The following is a 21,716-nucleotide window of genomic DNA, read 5'->3' on the forward strand; positions in this document are numbered from 1 at the left end:
TTGGTAGAAGGGATGCCGCTACCCTATAAAAATTACCGCAAGACAATCGCTCAAGCCGCTGCTGAGATATGGGCCTCTCAAAATCATTACTTTTGCAAAACTGCTTGAACACCCTCGACTTTTCACGTGGCACGTGCCACGACGGTCACTGGGATGTATCAAAAGTAGTCAATTACGGGGTAGAAGGGATGGGGCTACCCAGCAAAAAAGACTGCAGGCCAATCGGTCCAGCGGTTGCTGAGATATAAGCCTCTCAAAAGCGTTACAGGCCGGGCCGGGCCGGGCCGGGCCGGGCCGCTCATACTGAGATTTTTCCGTTATATTGAAAAGACTTCGCTTCGCTCGCTGCGCTCGCTCGCTCGTAATGACCTTTCCCGGCTAGGTGATGACCTTCACCTTAGGTCAAATAATCTCAAAATGCCCTTTAACCCGCGAGTTGCTGGGGGGGGGCGTTAAACGCCCCCACTTTTTTCGCCGGGCCATAGCATAAAAACGGCGCGCCGCAGGCGCGCCAAATTTTGGGTACCTGTAGGGCATAGGTTGAAGTGTATTTTGACAAAGTTTCAAAAAATTGGTCGGAAAATTTTTGAGATATCGAGGTTTTAGTGACGTCATGATTTCTGAGTTTTCGACCAAAAACGGCACATGTTAAAAAAATCATATAAAATCACAGAATAGACATACAGGCATGCCGTAAACGCCATTAGACTGCCAATACCATGACCAATCAAATGGCTATCTTCGATTATTGATTATCGTTCCGAATTTCCCAAAATCTTGAACTGAATCTTGGCAATTTCTCGTGACTACTTCACGACCATGATACATGCATTTCTTAAATTGAACTTTTTGAGCCAAACACGTACACATATGATAAAATGAATGTCACCATCGTGTTCTACGCCCCAAATTACCCATAAAACATGTGTCACAAGCTGTGAATATCAGTTTTGATTTTCGGGGATATGTGCCTACCCGGTTGACCTGACCTTGACCCTGACCTATGCTTGACTGACCCCTACATGGAGCTGACAGTCTTGTAGGCCTTATGTGATGGATTGTGCACCGTTTTGACAGAGTTTATGACGAGAGGCGCCCATTGCGAAGTCCTGAAGTCCATGCTACTGAAAGCCCGATTTCAGGTGTTTGACCTGACCTTGACCCGACCTGTGACCTCAAACTTCAACTTTAAAGTACTCATCTGAAGCGTCTCGTCGCGTTCTTTCGTTTGCCGCCTAGTGCGTTTCGCTGCGCCTATTGGTTCTCGAGTTATCGGCTGCCCCCCCCCCCCCCCCAGCAAACGGTGGGTGGCGAAATACCCCAGCAACTGCCGGGTTAATGTCGAATTCTTAGTTCATTTGACTAGTCTCGAAAAATGGAACACGATGCCGGTTAAACTAATCTCGTGCAGGTCTGAACCAAAAGGTATTACAGGTAAACGTCCAACGTGAATACGTATATTTTACGGCTAAAACGTTTACCTACCTTAGGTCAAATCTGAGATAATCAATAAGAAAGAGCATAAAAAGAGGTATCGATTGCGCTTTGCTGCGGCGCTGTAGCTCAATCTCCTTCTGAATCCTGACTTATGCGCCGCTTTGTCGAAAAATGCTAAAATCGGTTAAATTTGATTCTTGGTTGTCTCTGGTGACCTGACCTTAACAATGACCTAAGTAGTTTGATAATAGTTTTTGACGCTCTTTCGAACGCCGCCTACTGCGTGTCTCGACGTGGCCCACAAGCTGAGTTAGATGAGGGTGTTCAAACACCCCCAGCAGGTTCAATTAAAAAACACATACGCTGGGGGCGGTACCGCACTGCTAGGCGGGGGCGGCATCGCAATCATGGGCGGCACTGCGCCTGAGGGGTACCACTTGCATTGAGGAGTGGCATTGTACGGTGAAGAGGCGGCGTCGCAAATTGAGGGGCGGTATCGCAACGAGGGGTGGCACTAACGAGGCTGCCTTATAAGAAACGCTTGGCACATCCTAGCCCAGCTCGGCGCCGTCTGGTTGCTGCATCTTGAAAAAGGCCCTTGGTGTCCATGAGAAAGCCCCATTGTCAAATAATTACCTATCGTCAGTGGTTTCAGGAAAGGGGGGGCGCTATCGATCTTGAATGGGGCGGGGCGCCATTGATCTCGGATGGTCCGACTGGGATTTTCAGAGGGGCGCCAGTGGTTTCATATGGTCGCCATTGATCTAGGATGGGCCGACTGAAGTCCCGGTTCAGGTGGGCGCCAGTGGCTCTTGAGGGGCGCCAGCGACCTCTGGTTGATGGGGCGACTGTGATCTTTAGACTGTGTTGAATGCACCATTGGCCATGGATGGGGCCACTGTTGCCTTCAGCAGGGCGCTGCACTCTCTGGAGGGGCGCTTTGAGCTTGGGTGGGGCGACTGTAGTGTCAAGGGGCGTTGTGTCGGATGGGGCAAATGTGATTTTCAGAGGGACGCCGGGTACTCTAAGAAGGGTGCCATTGGTTTCAGAGGTTTGCCATCGATCTTAAGATGAGGCAGCTGTAATCTCCGTTTAGATGGGCGCCAGTGACTTTTGAGGGGCGCCAGCGACCTCGGATGAGGACGACTGTGATCTTCAGAAGCGCGCCGGACGCTCTGGAGGGGCGTCGTTGGGCTTGAATGGCGACTTAAGTCTCAATCGGAACAACTTCAGCCTCAAGGGGGGGGGGGCACTAGTGGCTCTTGAGGGCGCTATTGATCTCGGATAGGGCGACTGTGATCTTGAGAAGAATGCGGGTGCCTTAGAGGGGCGCTAGTGGTTTCAGGGGGCGCCATCGATCTTGAATAGGGCCGATTGGGGCAGCTGTGAACTTCAGAGGGGCGCCGGATGCTCTAGAGGGGCGCCATCAACCTTTAAAGAGGCGACTGTTCCGTTCAGCTGGGTGCCAGCGGCTCTTCAGGGGCGCCATCGACCCTGGGGGTTCGGAATATTCTGGTTTCCGGAGGGGCGTCCTTCATAATTGGGGGCTCAGGTCCTAGTTGGGGGTGTCCTGGAGAACATTCGGGTCTCCAGGCACCCCCAAAGAGATATTGAGTTCGATCCCTGCCTTCACATCACTCTTTAATTCATGTTCCCTCTGTAAAACGGCAACAGCCTAGTCGGCGCTAATTGGGGCGCCATCTGGGCGGCTGGGCGGAAAGGGGGGGGGGCCATTGCCCCCATGCCCCCCCCCCCTGAATACGCCACTGGTGGTAACATATGCCCCCCCCCCCTCCACTGGGGCGAAGGTTAAACCAGCTGCCCGCTGCCCTTTTGGACCTCGACCTGAAGAGTTTTAGGAGCGCCGTAAAGTCACACTTCTGGCTGTGTCGTCAGCGGAAGTGATAGTCGGTGGTATGGTTGCGAATGTTGAGTGTATTTGAGTGTATGTGTGTGCATGATTCTGACGGTCCATTGCTTTTTTATCCCCAATCGATCTTGACGTACGTTTTTACGTACGGCTTCATGTCACTTCATGAACTCGACAAACCCGCGTTGCTAAGCAACCGAAACAGCTGATGCGTACTCTTATCACCCGCGTCCTCTTACCCGCCCTTACCCTACACGATTGCTGCCTAAAACATCATAAATAATACACTTGTAACATTTATTACTTCTGTTTAAGTCACAACATTGCAAAACGCAAAGTTAATCATGGCAGTCACGTGACCAAAGGTATAGCAGGGGGTTGGGACAAACACTCAAAGGATTTCAAGTTTTTTAATTAAATTATATAACTTTCATGATGAAATTGAAAGGTTGTATTTTTCCCTAATAAATTCAACTTTTCGTTTGTAAAATATTTTCCTTATAGGCGAAATTCTCCATATAAGAAATGTCAGTGACGTCACCAGGGCTTTACTCAAAACATCCGACCTACCTGTTTCTTATAGGTATCTTGTATTTGCCATTGCAGGTAGGTAACCAGGAAGGTACTCACTACTCAGTCGTTTGTGAACAGAACGTTCCACCATCACTCGCCAGAAATTCAATGAGTGGTTGCTTATCTTTAAACGTTTGAGTGCACCTAACAAACTTTAAAAATGACGTCCTCCCTTTCAATGGTTTGCGAGAAGACACGAAGCCAGAATCAACCAAGCTATGCCAGAATCCATTGCGCAGCGTGTCTGATGTGCCCCCAATTTTCAATCCACATAGCATAGCATACACTAAATGCAGGTACGCTCACCTACACATATGGTATTTGAAGGACTTGATAGCTCACACACATCAAAGAAACAATGCGCTAAATGAAATGTGATAAATAGCTGGAGCAGAGGTTTGGCGTCCGATGCCTCTTCGCACTGGCGGATCCAGGGTTTCAGCGCGGGGGGCATACCAGGTCACGGAGCCAAACCTAGGGTACCCCCAAATCCTGTTTTCTCATCGGATTTAGGCCACTTAACTATTTTTCGTCATAGCCCTGACTCAATTTTTTTTTCTTATAAAAAAAAAACAGAAATGGTAGGACACCTGACTCCCATTGGCAGATCCAGGAGGAGGAGGCTTTTGGGACAAATACCCGGGCAGCGCCAGAAATCGACGAAAATTGGTGGGGCCGGTGGGGCCCTCAGAATGACTGGTGTATAGAGCCGACCCAGGGCCGCCGGTGTGGAACCTTAAGAGGTACTGGCGTGGGACCATCAAAGGTATCGGTGTGGGTTCCCCAGAGGCAGTGGTGTGGGGCCCTCAGAGGCACTGGTGCAGGAACCACAAAGGAGCCGGTGTGGGCCCTCTAAGGTGCTGGTGTGAGGCCCTCACATTGACGCCGTTGTGGTGCCTCAGTCACTGGTGTGGCCCTAAGCCCACACCATTCATATATGGCTGTGTGTGGGGCCCTTGGAGTTGTTGGTGCGAAATGCGAATGCTTAATAACCCAGTAGGACCTCTCAGAGACCGACAAAGGGCCCTCAGAGGCCGGTAACGGGCCGTATGATGCCAACAATGGGCCTTCACAGGCCGGCAAGTGAGGGCCGGCAGTATCTTCAGGAGCCCTGTGGAGTCCTTAGAGATCGGCATGGTACTCTCAGACGCCGGTGGGGCCTTCAGAGTCACCGGTGTAGGACCTACAGAGTTACTGGTGGCTGGCTGCCAGAGGCACTGGTGTGGGGCCCCAGAGGCGCCGATGTGGGGCCTCAGGAGACACTGCTGTCTCAGAGGTGGCGATGTAGGGCCCTCAGACGTGTCTGTGTGGTGCCCTCACAGTCGCCGGTGGAGACTTTCAAAGGCATCGTTGTGGGAGTCCTCACTCCTCAGAGACACATGCATGGGGTCAAGGGGTCTTCAAGAGACCAGCAAGGGCCAGCAGAGGCCTTCAGGAGCCCTGTGGGATCCTGGAGACCGGCGTGGTACTCTCAGGCGTCACTGGGAGCCCTCAGAGTCACCAGTGTGGGGCCCACAGAGTTGCAGGTAGGTAGCCGTCAGATGCGCCTGTGTAAGACCTTCAGAGGCGCCAGTGTGGGGCCCTCAGAGCCGCCGCCGATGTAGGGCCTTAATATTAGTGTTAGTCCCTCAGATTGTGGCGGTGTTGGGCCCTCAAAGGCGCCGGTGTGAGACCCCCACAGGCGCCGTTATGGGCCCTCAGAGACACTGGTGTGGAGCCGTTCCATGCGGGTATGGGCCAGGACCCTAATTAGAGCTGACGCTTAATAGGTCAGCAAGGTCACTCAGAGGCCAGCACAGGGCCCTCAGAAGCCGGAGTGGGGCCCTTATGGAGATGTGTGATGTGTGGCGACTCAGGAGCCCGTGACTCCGTGAGGTGCTCTCACGAGTCCTGTGGGTCTTATCTCAGTCGAAATAAGGCACGCTTCGACCCTGAGCGGCAATTGGCACTGCAGAGTGCAGGGCCTCTCGGGCCCATAGGGCACCATGCATCTAATGAGGCGGCACGCGCCCTTTGTGCCCCCCCCCCCCCCGTTACGCTGCACTGGCTGCGGTCATTACGGAGCGAGCGAAGCGAGCGTAGTCTTTCCTTAGATTAACGGAAATTTCTGAGTATGAGCGGCCGGCCGGCCGTGACTGGTCACGCTTTTGCGAGGCTTATATCTCAGCAACCACTTGACCGATTTACACGCGGTAATTTTTGTAGGGTAGCTTCATTCCTTCTACCAAGTATTGGACTATTCCTGATGCATGTGGGTGACCCCTTATGCACGTGCCACGTGCAAAAAGAAGAGGTGTCCGTTTTGTAATTGTTGCAATACATCGGTAACTACTTGGCCGATTGCGCTGAAAGCTGGCATGTAGGTAGGCACCCACTTGGCACTGCATATCCATGTGCCAGAGTTGGGGTGCTGCTGCGCGTGCGCACGTGCTCGTTTCCAGATCTCGAGAACAGCTCGACCGATTGCGCTCAAATTTGCTACACAGGGACCGGTTAGTAGGGTGCCGTGCACATTGCACAAGTCAGTTGGGACCCATTTTGCACGTGCGCACGTGCAGGGTGCCGCTTCCAGATCTCGAGAACGGCTGGGCCGATTGTGCCCAAATTTGGCACGTCGCTAGAGACCGGTTAGTAGGGTGCCGTGCACAAGTCAGTTGGAGGTACCCCCTCGCAATTTCGCACGTGCAAGGCCCACCCTCTCGCTCGCTCCGTTAGTCGCCCCAAAAGGCGTTATGCTGGTACAGGTAAATCATATTCTAACCGTCCCTATCCCAAGCATAGGCGGCGGCCGATTCCTGGTTTGCGCAATATGAGTGCCATCGTTAGACAATACGGTCAAAAGGGTTGAAGCTGCATGACTCCCCTGTGGTAAGAACTAAGAAGCAACATATTTTTGGACAAAATAAAGCAATGATAACTAAATTGAGGTTACTAAAACGACTCTGATCACAAAAGTAGTTACTAGGAAGGCTTTCTAATCCATTTTTAACCGAAGGTTTGTTGTCAATAGTTAAAACACTATTCTTTAGAATTGTGTTTTTCTATTGAAAAACAAATCTGAGTTCCCTGACAATTTGGCAAAAGCTGCCTGAGATCAGTACAACTTGATGCTCGAGAAAACGGCTGTTCCAAAAATTCTGATTTTTTCAGGATTTCTAGTGGGCCAGGTGATCTACGTTCTGGTATGGGTCTCCCCTCCGCGGACCATCTGGTGCACGTGCCACGTGACTTTGAAAATTCCCGTGTTAAGCCAATGGGCAAAATGAAAAAATGCGTCCCACGCCAGATTGCTCGAAAACGATCCAAACGACCCCCCATTTTCTTCCATGCGGATCAACCACCATTCGGTGCACTACCCATGGGTATGTCGCAAAGTGGCCGGAAAAGTCCAGAACCACGTGCCACGTGCCGTTGAAAATGACCCTGCACCCCGGAAATTGGGACTTTTGGTCATTTCGGCGCACCCATGATGCATACTATGGCGTGGGTGACCAAACAATGGGTGTCATCCGGTCGGCAACTGTTTGAGGTGTCGTCCATTGGGTCAAAGTGGTATTTTCAAACTTTTGGGATCCACCATTCTGGGGATTCTTTTTGACAATATACTTACGTTTCTTGGCGCAATATTCATTCCACGCAGCCGGTCGTCAATACGTTAGGTGACCCAAATGACGATTGACCTGAAGGAAGTTGGGGGCGAGGAACACGCACGTGCCATCCGTTTTTTAATCGGGCGCTTTCATCTCGGAGATTTTTGCAGATATCTTTTTGATCAGTGAAAATGACCAACCTAGCGGTATGCCAGTCGTTGATAAATTATTATCTTGCTGCGGCCGGGCGCTTATTTGCGGTGTTTGCGTTTGGCGGCTGGCGGGCGACTTAAGTCGTTTTCGGTTAGCAGTTAGCGTCGGTGCGGTGCGGGCGGTTTTATTTTTTTTCGGCGTTTCGGCGTTTTTTTTTGTGGTTTGCGGCGGTCGGGCGATTTTTTTTCGCCGTTTGCGTTGGCGTTTCGGGCGTGCGTTTTGCACGTTTTGCGGTGTTTACGTTTTGCGGCGGGCGGGCGTTTTGTGCTTTTTTGCGGTGTTTGTCTTTTGCGGCGGGCGGGCGGGCGGACGGGCGATGCGAGCGGTTTTCTTTTTTGCGTCGTTTGCGGTGTTAAATTTGTTTGCGGTTGGCGGCCGCTTTTTCGTTGTTTTTTTTCTGGTGTTTGCTTTTGGCGGCGGGTGGGCGGGCGATTTTTTGGCGTTTTCGGTTGGCGGTTAGCGGGCGTGCGATGCGGCCGGTTTTATTGTTTTGCGGCGTTTTTGCGTTTTTTTATTTGCGGTTTGCGGCGGGCGGGCGTTTGTTTATTTTTTGTGACCTTTGCGTTGGCGTTTCGGGCGTGCGTTTTGCGGTGTTTGCGTTTTGCGGCGGGCGGGCGTTTTTCACAATTCAAAGTCCAAACCTTCGGGCCACAGCGCTCCTCGAAAAGCGCTGCCCTCGTATTTAGTTCCTCGTTATAGGCGTAAGAAGTGTAAGTCTGAACGGGGGGGGGGGGCATACTTGTACTGAATGCCCTCCCCAGGCTCCTGTCGGGGGGGGGGGCATATGCCCCTAATGCCCCCCCCCCCTGGATCCGCCAGTGCCTCTTCGCCAAGCAAGGGCGGATCCAGCCGGCCGTCTTGGGGGGGGGGGGGCAACCGGTTGGGACTAGCCAAACCTAGGGTACCCCCAAATCTAGTTTTCTCACCGGTTTTAGGCCACTTATTTTTCACCCTTCGCCTTTTCATCGAAAAAACGAAACGAAAACATTTGCAAAAAGTGAGATATTTTGTCTCAGCTGAGTCAAGGAACTACCTTTTTGGTAACGTAGAATAAAGGCTTAAATCTTCCACATGAGCTGTCAAGCCAGGTAGAGAGGGGGATTTTTTCTTAAATGTTTTCTTCCCCTTAGTTTTCCTTTGTGACCCACAACCGCTAATTCAGGGAGGGCAAGCTGCCCCGACGGTTCCTAGCTCTATGAAAAGTTGTGGGGCAGCGCCCCCACGGCCCCAGAGTTGTGGGGGCAGGCTGCCCCCTCTGACCCCCAGCTCCCGCGCCCATGACCACAAAGTTCAGGCCCATGGCCCGGCGTCGAGCTCAAATTCAGACTCGGCAATGTTGATGGTGTGTCCGAGTTCAGACAAGCTGAGCTTATGCCGGGTTCAGCTAGGACGATTGAAGAGGTATCCTGTTGGGCTAAATGCCGGACAACCTCAACCTCTAATTTTGCATTTAATGCTTAATTATCCTACTATGTTGAGTGAAAACTACTCATGTGTCATTAATTATAACTTCAAATAGTGGGTTTAGTTAGTGACATATGGTGGAGCATTAGGGGTTTTAGGGGTGCACATGCACCCCCTAACTGTATAAAGCACCTTCTCAAAATGACGCTTGAAACACTTCAAAAACAAGTACAGGTAAGGGGAAATTGTGTCTTCCTCTGTTAACCCTCGCCCGTATAGGGGGGAGGGGTCGAACAGACCCCACCCCCTCGGTTTTTCGCGAATAACTCGCGTAAAAACGGCTAATCGCGACGAAGCTTTCAGTACCCTCGAGTTAATCAATTTTGCATCTACTCTTAAACTTTAATTACCCTGACCGAAGTGACCTTTGACCTGTGACCTATTTCTCGAGACCATGTTTGGCCGGGATCGCGATTCGGCGTATGTTGGCTCGCATTAGCCGCGCGTTTGCAGTCTTTTCGTGGTTTCAAGCGTTCAAACATGTGATATGATGTTGGTTCCATGCATTTGGATGGGTGTGAAGGTCACCTGAAGGTCAGGTCAGGTCATTGACCAATGACCTTTGATGACCTCAGTTCACTTTTTCGAGTTTTACATGTTTCTAGGCTAGTTTTTGGAGCTGAACTCGAATTCAGCAACCATTTGAACATTTACGACGTACTTTTGGTGCCTTCGTAACATGTTACGAAGCTGTCAGAGGCGGTTGACACGTACATACTACGAATACCCGGCAGGACCACTACTGGTTGACCTGACCCGACCTGGCCTAAATGCATGAAGACATCTTCTGGGATCAACACTAACACGATATTCGTGATCAGCACCCCGAAAAAGCTCAGCCACACTTACGACGCTCTAACAGGTCCCAATTTTCCCGACTTTTGGGTCATTGACCTGACCTGGAAGGTCAACCATGAACCAATGACCTAGGACCTTAAATTGGGTATCATCGTCTTCCTCTCGTCACGTTTTTTTTTTTTTCGCAAAGCTCTAGCTCGATCAGCGGCCAAACGGCAATGGGGGCAACGGACCTCCCCCCCCCCCCCCTATACGTTCGCGGCTGACAAAACGCCAATACGGGCGAGGTTTAAATCCATATACATTCAGGCATGAGACAATAAAGCTCCTGGTTAATAGTGTTAATGAACTATGAAGAAGCTTCAGCTATTAAGAAGCTTCTGAAATCTCTCAAGCTGAAGTTGATTATACTCAGTGTTGTTATGATCATTCCTCAGTTTTCTGACAAGAATCACACATTTGGCCATGGCAAACGTTAGAAATACCTTTTTCTTTAAAAAAAGTGCCTAATGACAATCTTATTCTCCAACAAATTTGCAATTAAAACCAACCAGTACACAATACAGAACACGTGCCTATGAATGCGAATAAAAATGTGATATCATGTCGATTTCTCCTACATGTTAACCCTCGCCGGCACGGGCCATTTTGACTCTGGTTGGCAGAGTTTTTCACGTTTGCCCCAAGGTCACTCAATCATCAAAGCAATATTTCAGTTTTTCAGCATAGGAACTTTGAGAATGTTTATTTTTTAGTTTTCTTGACTTTTGTCTGGGGGGTGGGGGAGCCAAAAGATAGTATGGCCCCCCTTTGACCGTCTTGGGGGGGGGGGGCATGGCCCCGTTGGCCCCCCCCCCTTGGATCCGCCCTTGTCGCCAAGTTAAGACCATGCCAATCTCGGCCAGTCTGCCGCCGCGCCGGCACTGGCCGTGGTGTGACGTCATCCGGCCGGCTGGGCGCTGGGTAGTTCCACATTTCAGCTCGAACGCTCGGCTACACAACACGCACCCGCCCCAGTCTCCGTTACATTTGCAACGGTTCGGTGGCGCGACGGTAGATCGGTGGAGTTCTGGTAGGTGGGTTGTGTGTTCGAACCGTAGCGGGGCTACGTTTTCAAAAACACACATGCAAACATAATGCGAAATTGCGACACATGCATGATGTGCCTAGCGCAAAATGTTCATTGATCATTTTCAATTTTGTCATGTACTCTACTGCATAAGCATTGAGCAGTTTCAGTCCCATTTGAATCTCTGCCTTTTTTAGATTATGATAGCTAGGATATTTGATATTACCTACCCAACGGACGGTGCTATTGACACTAGGCACTGTGCCATAGGCGGCGGAACGGGGAGGGCACCGGGGCACCGAACCCCGTTTGATTTTGGCATTTTAACGTTAGCCCTATGGGCGTTGCATGGAAAGAATGGGACCCAAAGTCGGCAGTGCCTTCCCTTAATTGAAGTTGTTGCGCCGCTACTGCTCTGTGCGTGTGTTGCAGCCACCCTGTCGGTATGTCTGCGATGTAGGCACTCAGTGTGCACTCTGTGTGTGTTGCAGGCACTCCGCAGCGGACCATTATAGTGAGCGGCTCTCCGGCGGCTGCCGGCGGCTCTGGCCGGCTGGTGGTGCTGGGCGGACCACGCGCCGCGGCGCCCACTCAGGTACGGCCGCTCAGCGAGCCAGCCAGCGCGCTCAGCCACCGGCACCGAGCGTCCAGCGCACCGACCGCTGCACTGGGGCACCTCTTCTCTGTCAACTATGTGCGACGATCTAGGCTTGGCAGAGCGCTGTTTGACGTGAAGGTGGATTTGGTGTTTCAGGATGAGCCGTCCTCGTGAGCTGTGCTGCTGGTGAACACCGTGCGCGCGTACTGCCACACCATCGCTCGGTAGGTGGGACGGCAGGGACAAAGGTACCTTAGGTAAGTCACCTTCAAAGGTACTGTAAATTGTCAGAATCGGCTCCAACTAGCCCCAAAAGTTTTGCCTTCAATGACCTCGGTGACTTGACCTTTGACCTGACCAAAACAATGACTGGAGTGATTTTGTCATTATTTTTGGCGCTCTTTCGAACGCAGCCTTTCGCGTATCGCTACGTGCCCCAGGAGCCGAGTTAGAAGGGGAGTTCAACCCCCCAGCAGGGCGTGGAAATCCAGGATCCCCCGCGGGGCGCGGGTTAATGGCTGGCAAAGCGCACCAAGTGGAAAGATTGAAGCCAACAGTTGTATTAGGCATTGGCGATTGTCAGGTGCTATTGCATTACAGATACTATCTCTCTGCAGAATTTCAACACTGTGGACAAATTGGCTCAACAAATGAAAGAAAACAGCATAGATTTATTTACCAGTAAAACGCCTTCTGTGGCGACCAACGGAGCAAGCGAGAAGGATGTAACGGAAGTTAGCCCACATTCAGCCCACATTCGGCCCAGCCCAGATTGGGGCTGCCAAATCTAGGGAAAAATCTAGAAATCTAGGGAAAAATCTAAAAACCGTTTTACGCCTAAACGGCTGGACGAAACTGAAAAATAAGACCACCATTTGAAAGATCTCTTCACCCCAGACCTAATGATATGGTTAAATACCGGATCAATTTAACCAAAACCATGATTTAACCAGGATGAAAATTTTCGGTCAATGGGGCGGCCCCTACGATTTTCTTCAAAATCGGCATGGTGATACTACAGGCCCAGATGACCAATCTGGCTGAAGAAACCCCTATGGGCATTGAAATCTATGGGGTAAAAACGCCCTTGGAAAGTTTTACCCACGCATTTCTGGCAAGACTATCGCACGCATCCCCCCAATATGGGTATCATATGAAAGCCCATGAAAACCCAAACAAAATGGTGGGGTAAAATTTACCCATTACCCCATCCAGGGTAAAGTTTACCCAAGATGAAAATTTTCGGTCAATGGGGCGGCCCCTACGATTTTCTTCAAAATCGGCATGGTGATACTACAGGCCGAGATGATCAATCTGGCTGAAGAAACCCCTATGGGCATTGAAATCTATGGGGTAAAAACGCCCTTGGAAAGTTTTACCCACGCATTTCTGGCAAGACTATCGCACGCATCCCCCCAATATGGGTATCATATGAAAGCCCATTAAAACCCAAACAAAATGGTGGGGTAAAATTTACCCATTACCCCATCCAGGGTAAAGTTTACCCAAGATGAAAATTTTCGGCCAATTGGGCGGCCCCTACGATTTTCTTCAAAATCGGCATGGTGATACTACAGGCCGAGATGATCAATCTGGCTGAAGAAACCCCTATGGGCATTGACATCTACGGGGTTAAAACGCCCTTGGAAAGTTTTACCCACGCATTTCTGGCAAGACTATCGCACGCATCCCCCCAATATGGGTATCATATGAAAGCCCATGAAAACCCAAACAAAATGGTGGGGTAAAATTTACCCATTACCCCATCCAGGGTAAAGTTTACCCAAGATGAAAATTTTCGGTCAATGGGGCGGCCCCTACGATTTTCTTCAAAATCGGCATGGTGATACTACAGGCCCAGATGACCAATCTGGCTGAAGAAACCCCTATGGGCATTGAAATCTATGGGGTAAAAACGCCCTTGGAAAGTTTTACCCACGCATTTCTGGCAAGACTATCGCACGCATCCCCCCAATATGGGTATCATATGAAAGCCCATGAAAACCCAAACAAAATGGTGGGGTAAAATTTACCCATTACCCCATCCAGGGTAAAGTTTACCCAAGATGAAAATTTTCGGTCAATGGGGCGGCCCCTACGATTTTCTTCAAAATCGGCATGGTGATACTACAGGCCGAGATGATCAATCTGGCTGAAGAAACCCCTATGGGCATTGAAATCTATGGGGTAAAAACGCCCTTGGAAAGTTTTACCCACGCATTTCTGGCAAGACTATCGCACGCATCCCCCCAATATGGGTATCATATGAAAGCCCATGAAAACCCAAACAAAATGGTGGGGTAAAATTTACCCATTACCCCATCCAGGGTAAAGTTTACCCAAGATGAAAATTTTCGGTCAATGGGGCGGCCCCTACGATTTTCTTCAAAATCGGCATGGTGATACTACAGGCCGAGATGATCAATCTGGCTGAAGAAACCCCTATGGGCATTGAAATCTATGGGGTAAAAACGCCCTTGGAAAGTTTTACCCACGCATTTCTGGCAAGACTATCGCACGCATCCCCCCAATATGGGTATCATATGAAAGCCCATGAAAACCCAAACAAAATGGTGGGGTAAAATTTACCCATTACCCCATCCAGGGTAAAGTTTACCCAAGATGAAAATTTTCGGCCAATGGGGCGGCCCCTACGATTTTCTTCAAAATCGGCATGGTGATACTACAGGCCGAGATGATCAATCTGGCTGAAGAAACCCCTATGGGCATTGAAATCTATGGGGTAAAAACGCCCTTGAAAAGTTTTACCCACGCATTTCTGGCAAGACTATCGCACGCATCCCCCCAATATGGGTATCATATGAAAGCCCATGAAAACCCAAACAAAATGGTGGGGTAAAATTTACCCATTACCCCATCCAGGGTAAAGTTTACCCAAGATGAAAATTTTCGGCCAACGGGGCGGCCCCTACGATTTTCTTCAAAATCGGCATGGTGATACTACAGGCCGAGATGATCAATCTGGCTGAAGAAACCCTTATGGGCATTGAAATCTATGGGGTAAAAACGCCCTTGGAAAGTTTTACCCACGCATTTCTGGCAAGACTATCGCACGCATCCCCCAATATGGGTATCATATGAAAGCCCATGAAAACCCAAACAAAATGGTGGGGTAAAATTTACCCATTACCCCATCCAGGGTAAAGTTTACCCAAGATGAAAATTTTCGGCCAATGGGGCGGCCCCTACGATTTTCTTCAAAATCGGCATGGTGATACTACAGGCCGAGATGATCAATCTGGCTGAAGAAACCCCTATGGGCATTGAAATATATGGGATAAAAACGCCCTTGGAAAAATTACCCACGCATTTCTGGCAAGACTATCGCACGCATCCCCCCAATATGGGTATCATATGAAAGCCCATGAAAACCCAAACAAAATGGTGGTGTAAAACTTACCCATTACCCCATCCAGGGTAAAGTTTACCCAAGATGAGAATTTTCGGTCAATGGGGCGGCCCCTACGATTTTCTTCAAAATCGGCATGGTGTTACTCAAGGCCGAGATGATCAATCTGGCTGAAGAAACCCCTATGGGCATTGAAATATATGGGGTAAAAATGCCCTTGGAAAGTTTTACCCACGCATTTCTGGCAAGACTATCGCACGCATCCCCCCAATATGGGTATCATATGAAAGGCCATGAAAACCCAAACAAAATGGTGGTGTAAAATTTACCCATTACCCCATCCAGGGTAAAGTTTACCCAAGATGAAAATTTTCGGTCAATAGGGCGGCCCCTACGATTTTCTTCAAAATCGGCATGGTGATACTACAGGCCCAGATGACCAATCTGGCTGAAGAAACCCCTATGGGCATTGAAATCTATGGGGTAAAAACGCCCTTGGAAAGTTTTACCCACGCATTTCTGGCAAGACTATCGCACGCATCCCCCCAATATGGGTATCATATGAAAGCCCATGAAAACCCAAACAAAATGGTGGGGTAAAATTTACCCATTACCCCATCCAGGGTAAAGTTTACCCAAGATGAAAATTTTCGGCCAATGGGGCGGCCCCTACGATTTTCTTCAAAATCGGCATGGTGATACTACGGGCCGAGATGATCAATCTGGCTGAAGAAACCCCTATGGGCATTGAAATCCATGGGGTAAAAACGCCCTTGGAAAAATTACCCACGCATTTCTGGCAAGACTATCGCACGCATCCCCCCAATATGGGTATCATATGAAAGCCCATGAAAACCCAAACAAAATGGTGGTGTAAAACTTACCCATTACCCCATCCAGGGTAAAGTTTACCCAAGATGAGAATTTTCGGTCAATGGGGCGGCCCCTACGATTTTCTTCAAAATCGGCATGGTGATACTCAAGGCCGAGATGATCAATCTGGCTGAAGAAACCCCTATGGGCATTGAAATATATGGGGTAAAAATGCCCTTGGAAAGTTTTACCCACGCATTTCTGGCAAGACTATCGCACGCATCCCCCCAATATGGGTATCATATGAAAGCCCATGAAAACCCAAACAAAATGGTGGGGTAAAATTTACCCATTTACCCATCCAGGGTAAAGTTTACCCAAGATGAAAATTTTCGGCCAATTGGGCGGCCCCTACGATTTTCTTCAAAATCGGCATGGTGATACTACAGGCCGAGATGATCAATCTGGCTGAAGAAACCCCTATGGGCATTGAAATCTACGGGGTAAAAACGCCCTTGGAAAGTTTTACCCACGCATTTCTGGCAAGACTATCGCACGCATCCCCCCAATATGGGTATCATATGAAAGCCCATGAAAACCCAAACAAAATGGTGGGGTAAAATTTACCCATTACCCCATCCAGGGTAAAGTTTACCCAAGATGAAAATTTTCGGTCAATTGGGCGGCCCATCTGGGCCTGTAGTATCACCATGCCGATTTTGAAGAAAATCGTAGGGGCCGCCCCATTGACCGAAAATTTTCATCTTGGGTAAACTTTACCCTGGATGGGGTAATTGGTAAATTTTACCCCACCATTTTGTTTGGGTTTTCATGGGCTTTCATATGATACCCATATTGGGGGGATGCGTGCGATAGTCTTGCCAGAAATGCGTGGGTAAAACTTTCCAAGGGCGTTTTTACCCCATAGATTTCAATGCCCATAGGGGTTTCTTCAGCCAGATTGGTCATCTGGGCCTGTAGTATCACCATGCCGATTTTGAAGAAAATCGTAGGAGCCGCCCCATTGACCGAAAATTTTCATCATGGGTAAACTTTACCCTGGATGGGGTAATGGGTAAATTTTACCCAACCATTTTGTTTGGGTTTTCATGGGCTTTCATATGATACCCATATTGGGGGGATGCGTGCGATAGTCTTGCCAGAAATGCGTGGGTAAAACTTTCCAAGGGCGTTTTTACCCCGTAGATTTCAATGCCCATAGGGGTTTCTTCAGCCAGATTGGTCATCTGGGCCTGTAGTATCACCATGCCGATTTAGAAGAAAATCGTAGGGGCCGCCCCATTGACCGAAAATTTTCATCTTGGGTAAACTTTACCCTGGATGGGGTAATGGGTAAATTTTACCCCACCATTTTGTTTGGGTTTTCATTGGCTTTCATATGATACCCTTATTGGGGGGATGCGTGCGATAGTCTTGCCAGAAATGCGTGGGTAAAACTTTCCAAGGGCGTTTTTACCCCATATATTTCAATGCCCATAGGGGTTTCTTCAGCCAGATTGATCATCTCGGCCTTTAGTATCACCATGCCGATTTAGAAGAAAATCGTAGGGGCCGCCCCATTGACCGAAAATTTTCATCCTGGGTAAACTTTACCCTGGTTGGGGTAATGGGTAAATTTTACCCCACCATTTTGTTTGGGTTTTCATGGGCTTTCATATGATACCCATATTGGGGGGATGCGTGCGATAGTCTTGCCAGAAATGCGTGGGTAAAACTTTCCAAGGGCGTTTTTACCCCATATATTTCAATGCCCATAGGGGTTTCTTCAGCCAGATTGGTCATCTGGGCCTGTAGTATCACCATGCCGATTTTGAAGAAAATCGTAGGGGCCGCCCCATTGACCGAAAATTTTCATCTTGGGTAAACTTTACCCTGGATGGGGTAATGGGTAAATTTTACCCCACCATTTTGTTTGGGTTTTCATGGGCTTTCATATGATACCCATATTGGGGGGATGCGTGCGATAGTCTTGCCAGAAATGCGTGGGTAAAACTTTCCAAGGGCGTTTTTACCCCGTAGATTTCAATGCCCATAGGGGTTTCTTCAGCCAGATTGATCATCTCGGCCTGTAGTATCACCATGCCGATTTTGAAGAAAATCGTAGGGGCCGCCCAATTGGCCGAAAATTTTCATCTTGGGTAAACTTTACCCTGGATGGGTAAATGGGTAAATTTTACCCCACCATTTTGTTTGGGTTTTCATGGGCTTTCATATGATACCCATATTGGGGGGATGCGTGCGATAGTCTTGCCAGAAATGCGTGGGTAAAACTTTCCAAGGGCATTTTTACCTCATATTTTTCAATGCCCATAGGGGTTTCTTCAGCCAGATTGATCATCTCGGCCTTGAGTATCACCATGCCGATTTTGAAGAAAATCGTAGGGGCCGCCCCATTGACCGAAAATTCTCATCTTGGGTAAACTTTACCCTGGATGGGGTAATGGGTAAGTTTTACACCACCATTTTGTTTGGGTTTTCATGGGCTTTCATATGATACCCATATTGGGGGGATGCGTGCGATAGTCTTGCCAGAAATGCGTGGGTAATTTTTCCAAGGGCGTTTTTACCCCATGGATTTCAATGCCCATAGGGGTTTCTTCAGCCAGATTGATCATCTCGGCCTTTAGTATCACCATGCCGATTTTGAAGAAAATCGTAGGGGCCGCCCCATTGACCGAAAATTTTCATCTTGGGTAAACTTTACCCTGGATGGGATAATGGGTAAATTTTACCCCACCATTTTGTTTGGGTTTTCATGGGCTTTCATATGATACCCATATTGGGGGATGCGTGCGATAGTCTTGCCAGAAATGCGTGGGTAAAACTTTCCAAGGGCGTTTTTACCCCATAGATTTCAATGCCCATAGGGGTTTCTTCAGCCAGATTGATCATCTCGGCCTGTAGTATCACCATGCCGATTTTGAAGAAAATCGTAGGGGCCGCCCCATTGGCCGAAAATTTTCATCTTGGGTAAACTTTACCCTGGATGCTGTAATGGGTAAATTTTACCCCACCATTTTGTTTGGGTTTTCATGGGCTTTCATATGATACCCATATTGGGGGGATGCGTGCGATAGTCTTGCCAGAAATGCGTGGGTAAAACTTTCCAAGGGCGTTTTTACCCCATAGATTTCAATGCCCATAGGGGTTTCTTCAGCCAGATTGGTCATCTGGGCCTGTAGTATCACCATGCCGATTTTGAAGAAAATCGTAGGGGCCGCCCCATTGACCGAAAATTTTCATCTTGGGTAAACTTTATCCTGGATGGGGTAATGGGTAAATTTTACCCCACCATTTTGTTTGGGTTTTCATGGGCTTTCATATGATACCCATATTGGGGGGATGCGTGCGATAGTCTTGCCAGAAATGCGTGGGTAAAACTTTCCAAGGGCGTTTTTACCCCATAGATTTCAATGCCCATAGGGGTTTCTTCAGCCAGATTGATCATCTCGGCCTTTAGTATCACCATGCCGATTTTGAAGAAAATCGTAGGGGCCGCCCCATTGACCGAAAATTTTCATCTTGGGTAAACTTTACCCTGGATGGGGTAATGGGTAAATTTTACCCCACCATTTTGTTTGGGTTTTCATGGGCTTTCATATGATACCCATATTGGGGGGATGCGTGCGATAGTCTTGCCAGAAATGCGTGGGTAAAACTTTCCAAGGGCGTTTTTACCCCATAGATTTCAATGCCCATAGGGGTTTCTTCAGCCAGATTGATCATCTCGGCCTGTAGTATCACCATGCCGATTTTGAAGAAAATCGTAGGGGCCGCCTTATTGGCCGAAAATTTTCATCTTGGGTAAACTTTACCCTGGATGGTGTAATGGGTAAATTTTACCCCACCATTTTGTTTGGGTTTTCATGGGCTTTCATATGATACCCATATTGGGGGGATGCGTGCGATAGTCTTGCCAGAAATGCGTGGGTAAAACTTTCCAAGGGCGTTTTTTCCCCATAGATTTCAATGCCCATAGGGGTTTCTTCAGCCAGATTGGTCATCTGGGCCTGTAGTATCACCATGCCGATTTTGAAGAAAATCGTAGGGGCCGCCCCATTGACCGAAAATTTTCATCTTGGGTAAACTTTATCCTGGATGCTGTAATGGGTAAATTTTAACCCACCATTTTGTTTGGGTTTTCATGGGCTTTCATATGATACCCATATTGGGGGGATGCGTGCGATAGTCTTGCCAGAAATGCGTGGGTAAAACTTTCCAAGGGCGTTTTTACCCCATAGATTTCAATGCCCATAGGGGTTTCTTCAGCCAGATTGGTCATCTGGGCCTGTAGTATCACCATGCCGATTTTGAAGAAAATCGTAGGGGCCGCCCCATTGACCGAAAATTTTCATCTTGGGTAAACTTTACCCTGGATGGGGTAATGGGTAAATTTTACCCCACCATTTTGTTTGGGTTTTCATGGGCTTTCATATGATACCCATATTGGGGGGATGCGTGCGATAGTCTTGCCAGAAATGCGTGGGTAAAACTTTCCAAGGGCGTTTTTACCCCATAGATTTCAATGCCCATAGGGGTTTCTTCAGCCAGATTGGTCATCTGGGCCTGTAGTATCACCATGCCGATTTTGAAGAAAATCGTATGGGCCGCCCCATTGACCGAAAATTTTCATCCTGGTTAAATCATGCTTTTGGTTAAATTGATCCGGTATTTAACCATATCATTAGGTCTGGGGTGAAGAGATCTTTCAAATGGTGGTCTTATTTTTCAGTTTCGTCCAGCCGTTTAGGCGTAAAACGGTTTTTAGATTTTTCCATGAAAAAAAAAGCCCATGAAAACCCAAACAAAATGGTGGGGTAAAATTTACCCATTTACCCATCCAGGGTAAAGTTTACCCAAGATGAAAATTTTCGGCCAATTGGGCGGCCCCTACGATTTTCTTCAAAATCGGCATGGTGATACTACAGGCCGAGATGATCAATCTGGCTGAAGAAACCCCTATGGGCATTGAAATCTACGGGGTAAAAACGCCCTTGGAAAGTTTTACCCACGCATTTCTGGCAAGACTATCGCACGCATCCCCCCAATATGGGTATCATATGAAAGCCCATGAAAACCCAAACAAAATGGTGGGGTAAAATTTACCCATTACCCCATCCAGGGTAAAGTTTACCCAAGATGAAAATTTTCGGTCAATTGGGCGGCCCATCTGGGCCTGTAGTATCACCATGCCGATTTTGAAGAAAATCGTAGGGGCCGCCCCATTGACCGAAAATTTTCATCTTGGGTAAACTTTACCCTGGATGGGGTAATTGGTAAATTTTACCCCACCATTTTGTTTGGGTTTTCATGGGCTTTCATATGATACCCATATTGGGGGGATGCGTGCGATAGTCTTGCCAGAAATGCGTGGGTAAAACTTTCCAAGGGCGTTTTTACCCCATAGATTTCAATGCCCATAGGGGTTTCTTCAGCCAGATTGGTCATCTGGGCCTGTAGTATCACCATGCCGATTTTGAAGAAAATCGTAGGAGCCGCCCCATTGACCGAAAATTTTCATCATGGGTAAACTTTACCCTGGATGGGGTAATGGGTAAATTTTACCCAACCATTTTGTTTGGGTTTTCATGGGCTTTCATATGATACCCATATTGGGGGGATGCGTGCGATAGTCTTGCCAGAAATGCGTGGGTAAAACTTTCCAAGGGCGTTTTTACCCCGTAGATTTCAATGCCCATAGGGGTTTCTTCAGCCAGATTGGTCATCTGGGCCTGTAGTATCACCATGCCGATTTAGAAGAAAATCGTAGGGGCCGCCCCATTGACCGAAAATTTTCATCTTGGGTAAACTTTACCCTGGATGGGGTAATGGGTAAATTTTACCCCACCATTTTGTTTGGGTTTTCATTGGCTTTCATATGATACCCTTATTGGGGGGAT

At 48.6% G+C, this 21,716-nt stretch overlaps 1 protein-coding gene across 9 annotated transcripts in view; it reads left to right on the top strand.

Moving 5' to 3' along the window:
* The window catches only part of LOC122379881 (transcription initiation factor TFIID subunit 6-like), a 235,198-nt gene that overhangs the window by 188,553 nt on the left and 24,929 nt on the right, over positions 1-21,716 (top strand). For 5 of the 9 annotated variants that reach the window (XR_006256248.1, XR_006256247.1, XR_006256245.1 and 2 more), the window contains exons 11-12: positions 11,506-11,609; positions 11,769-11,836. Coding sequence is in view for 4 of the 9 variants with exons in the window: in XM_043362457.1 (XP_043218392.1) it covers positions 11,506-11,609; positions 11,769-11,786 (122 nt within the window). In the remaining 5 variants the exon portion in view is untranslated. The remainder of the gene's footprint in view (positions 1-11,505; positions 11,610-11,768; positions 11,837-21,716) is intronic. The other 4 variants (XM_043362457.1, XM_043362458.1, XM_043362459.1 and 1 more) reach the window with 1 other exon arrangement.

Source organism: Amphibalanus amphitrite, unplaced genomic scaffold, assembly GCF_019059575.1.
Source record: "Amphibalanus amphitrite isolate SeventyFive unplaced genomic scaffold, NRLGWU_Aamphi_draft 000086F_arrow, whole genome shotgun sequence".
NCBI lineage: Eukaryota > Metazoa > Arthropoda > Thecostraca > Balanomorpha > Balanidae > Amphibalanus > Amphibalanus amphitrite.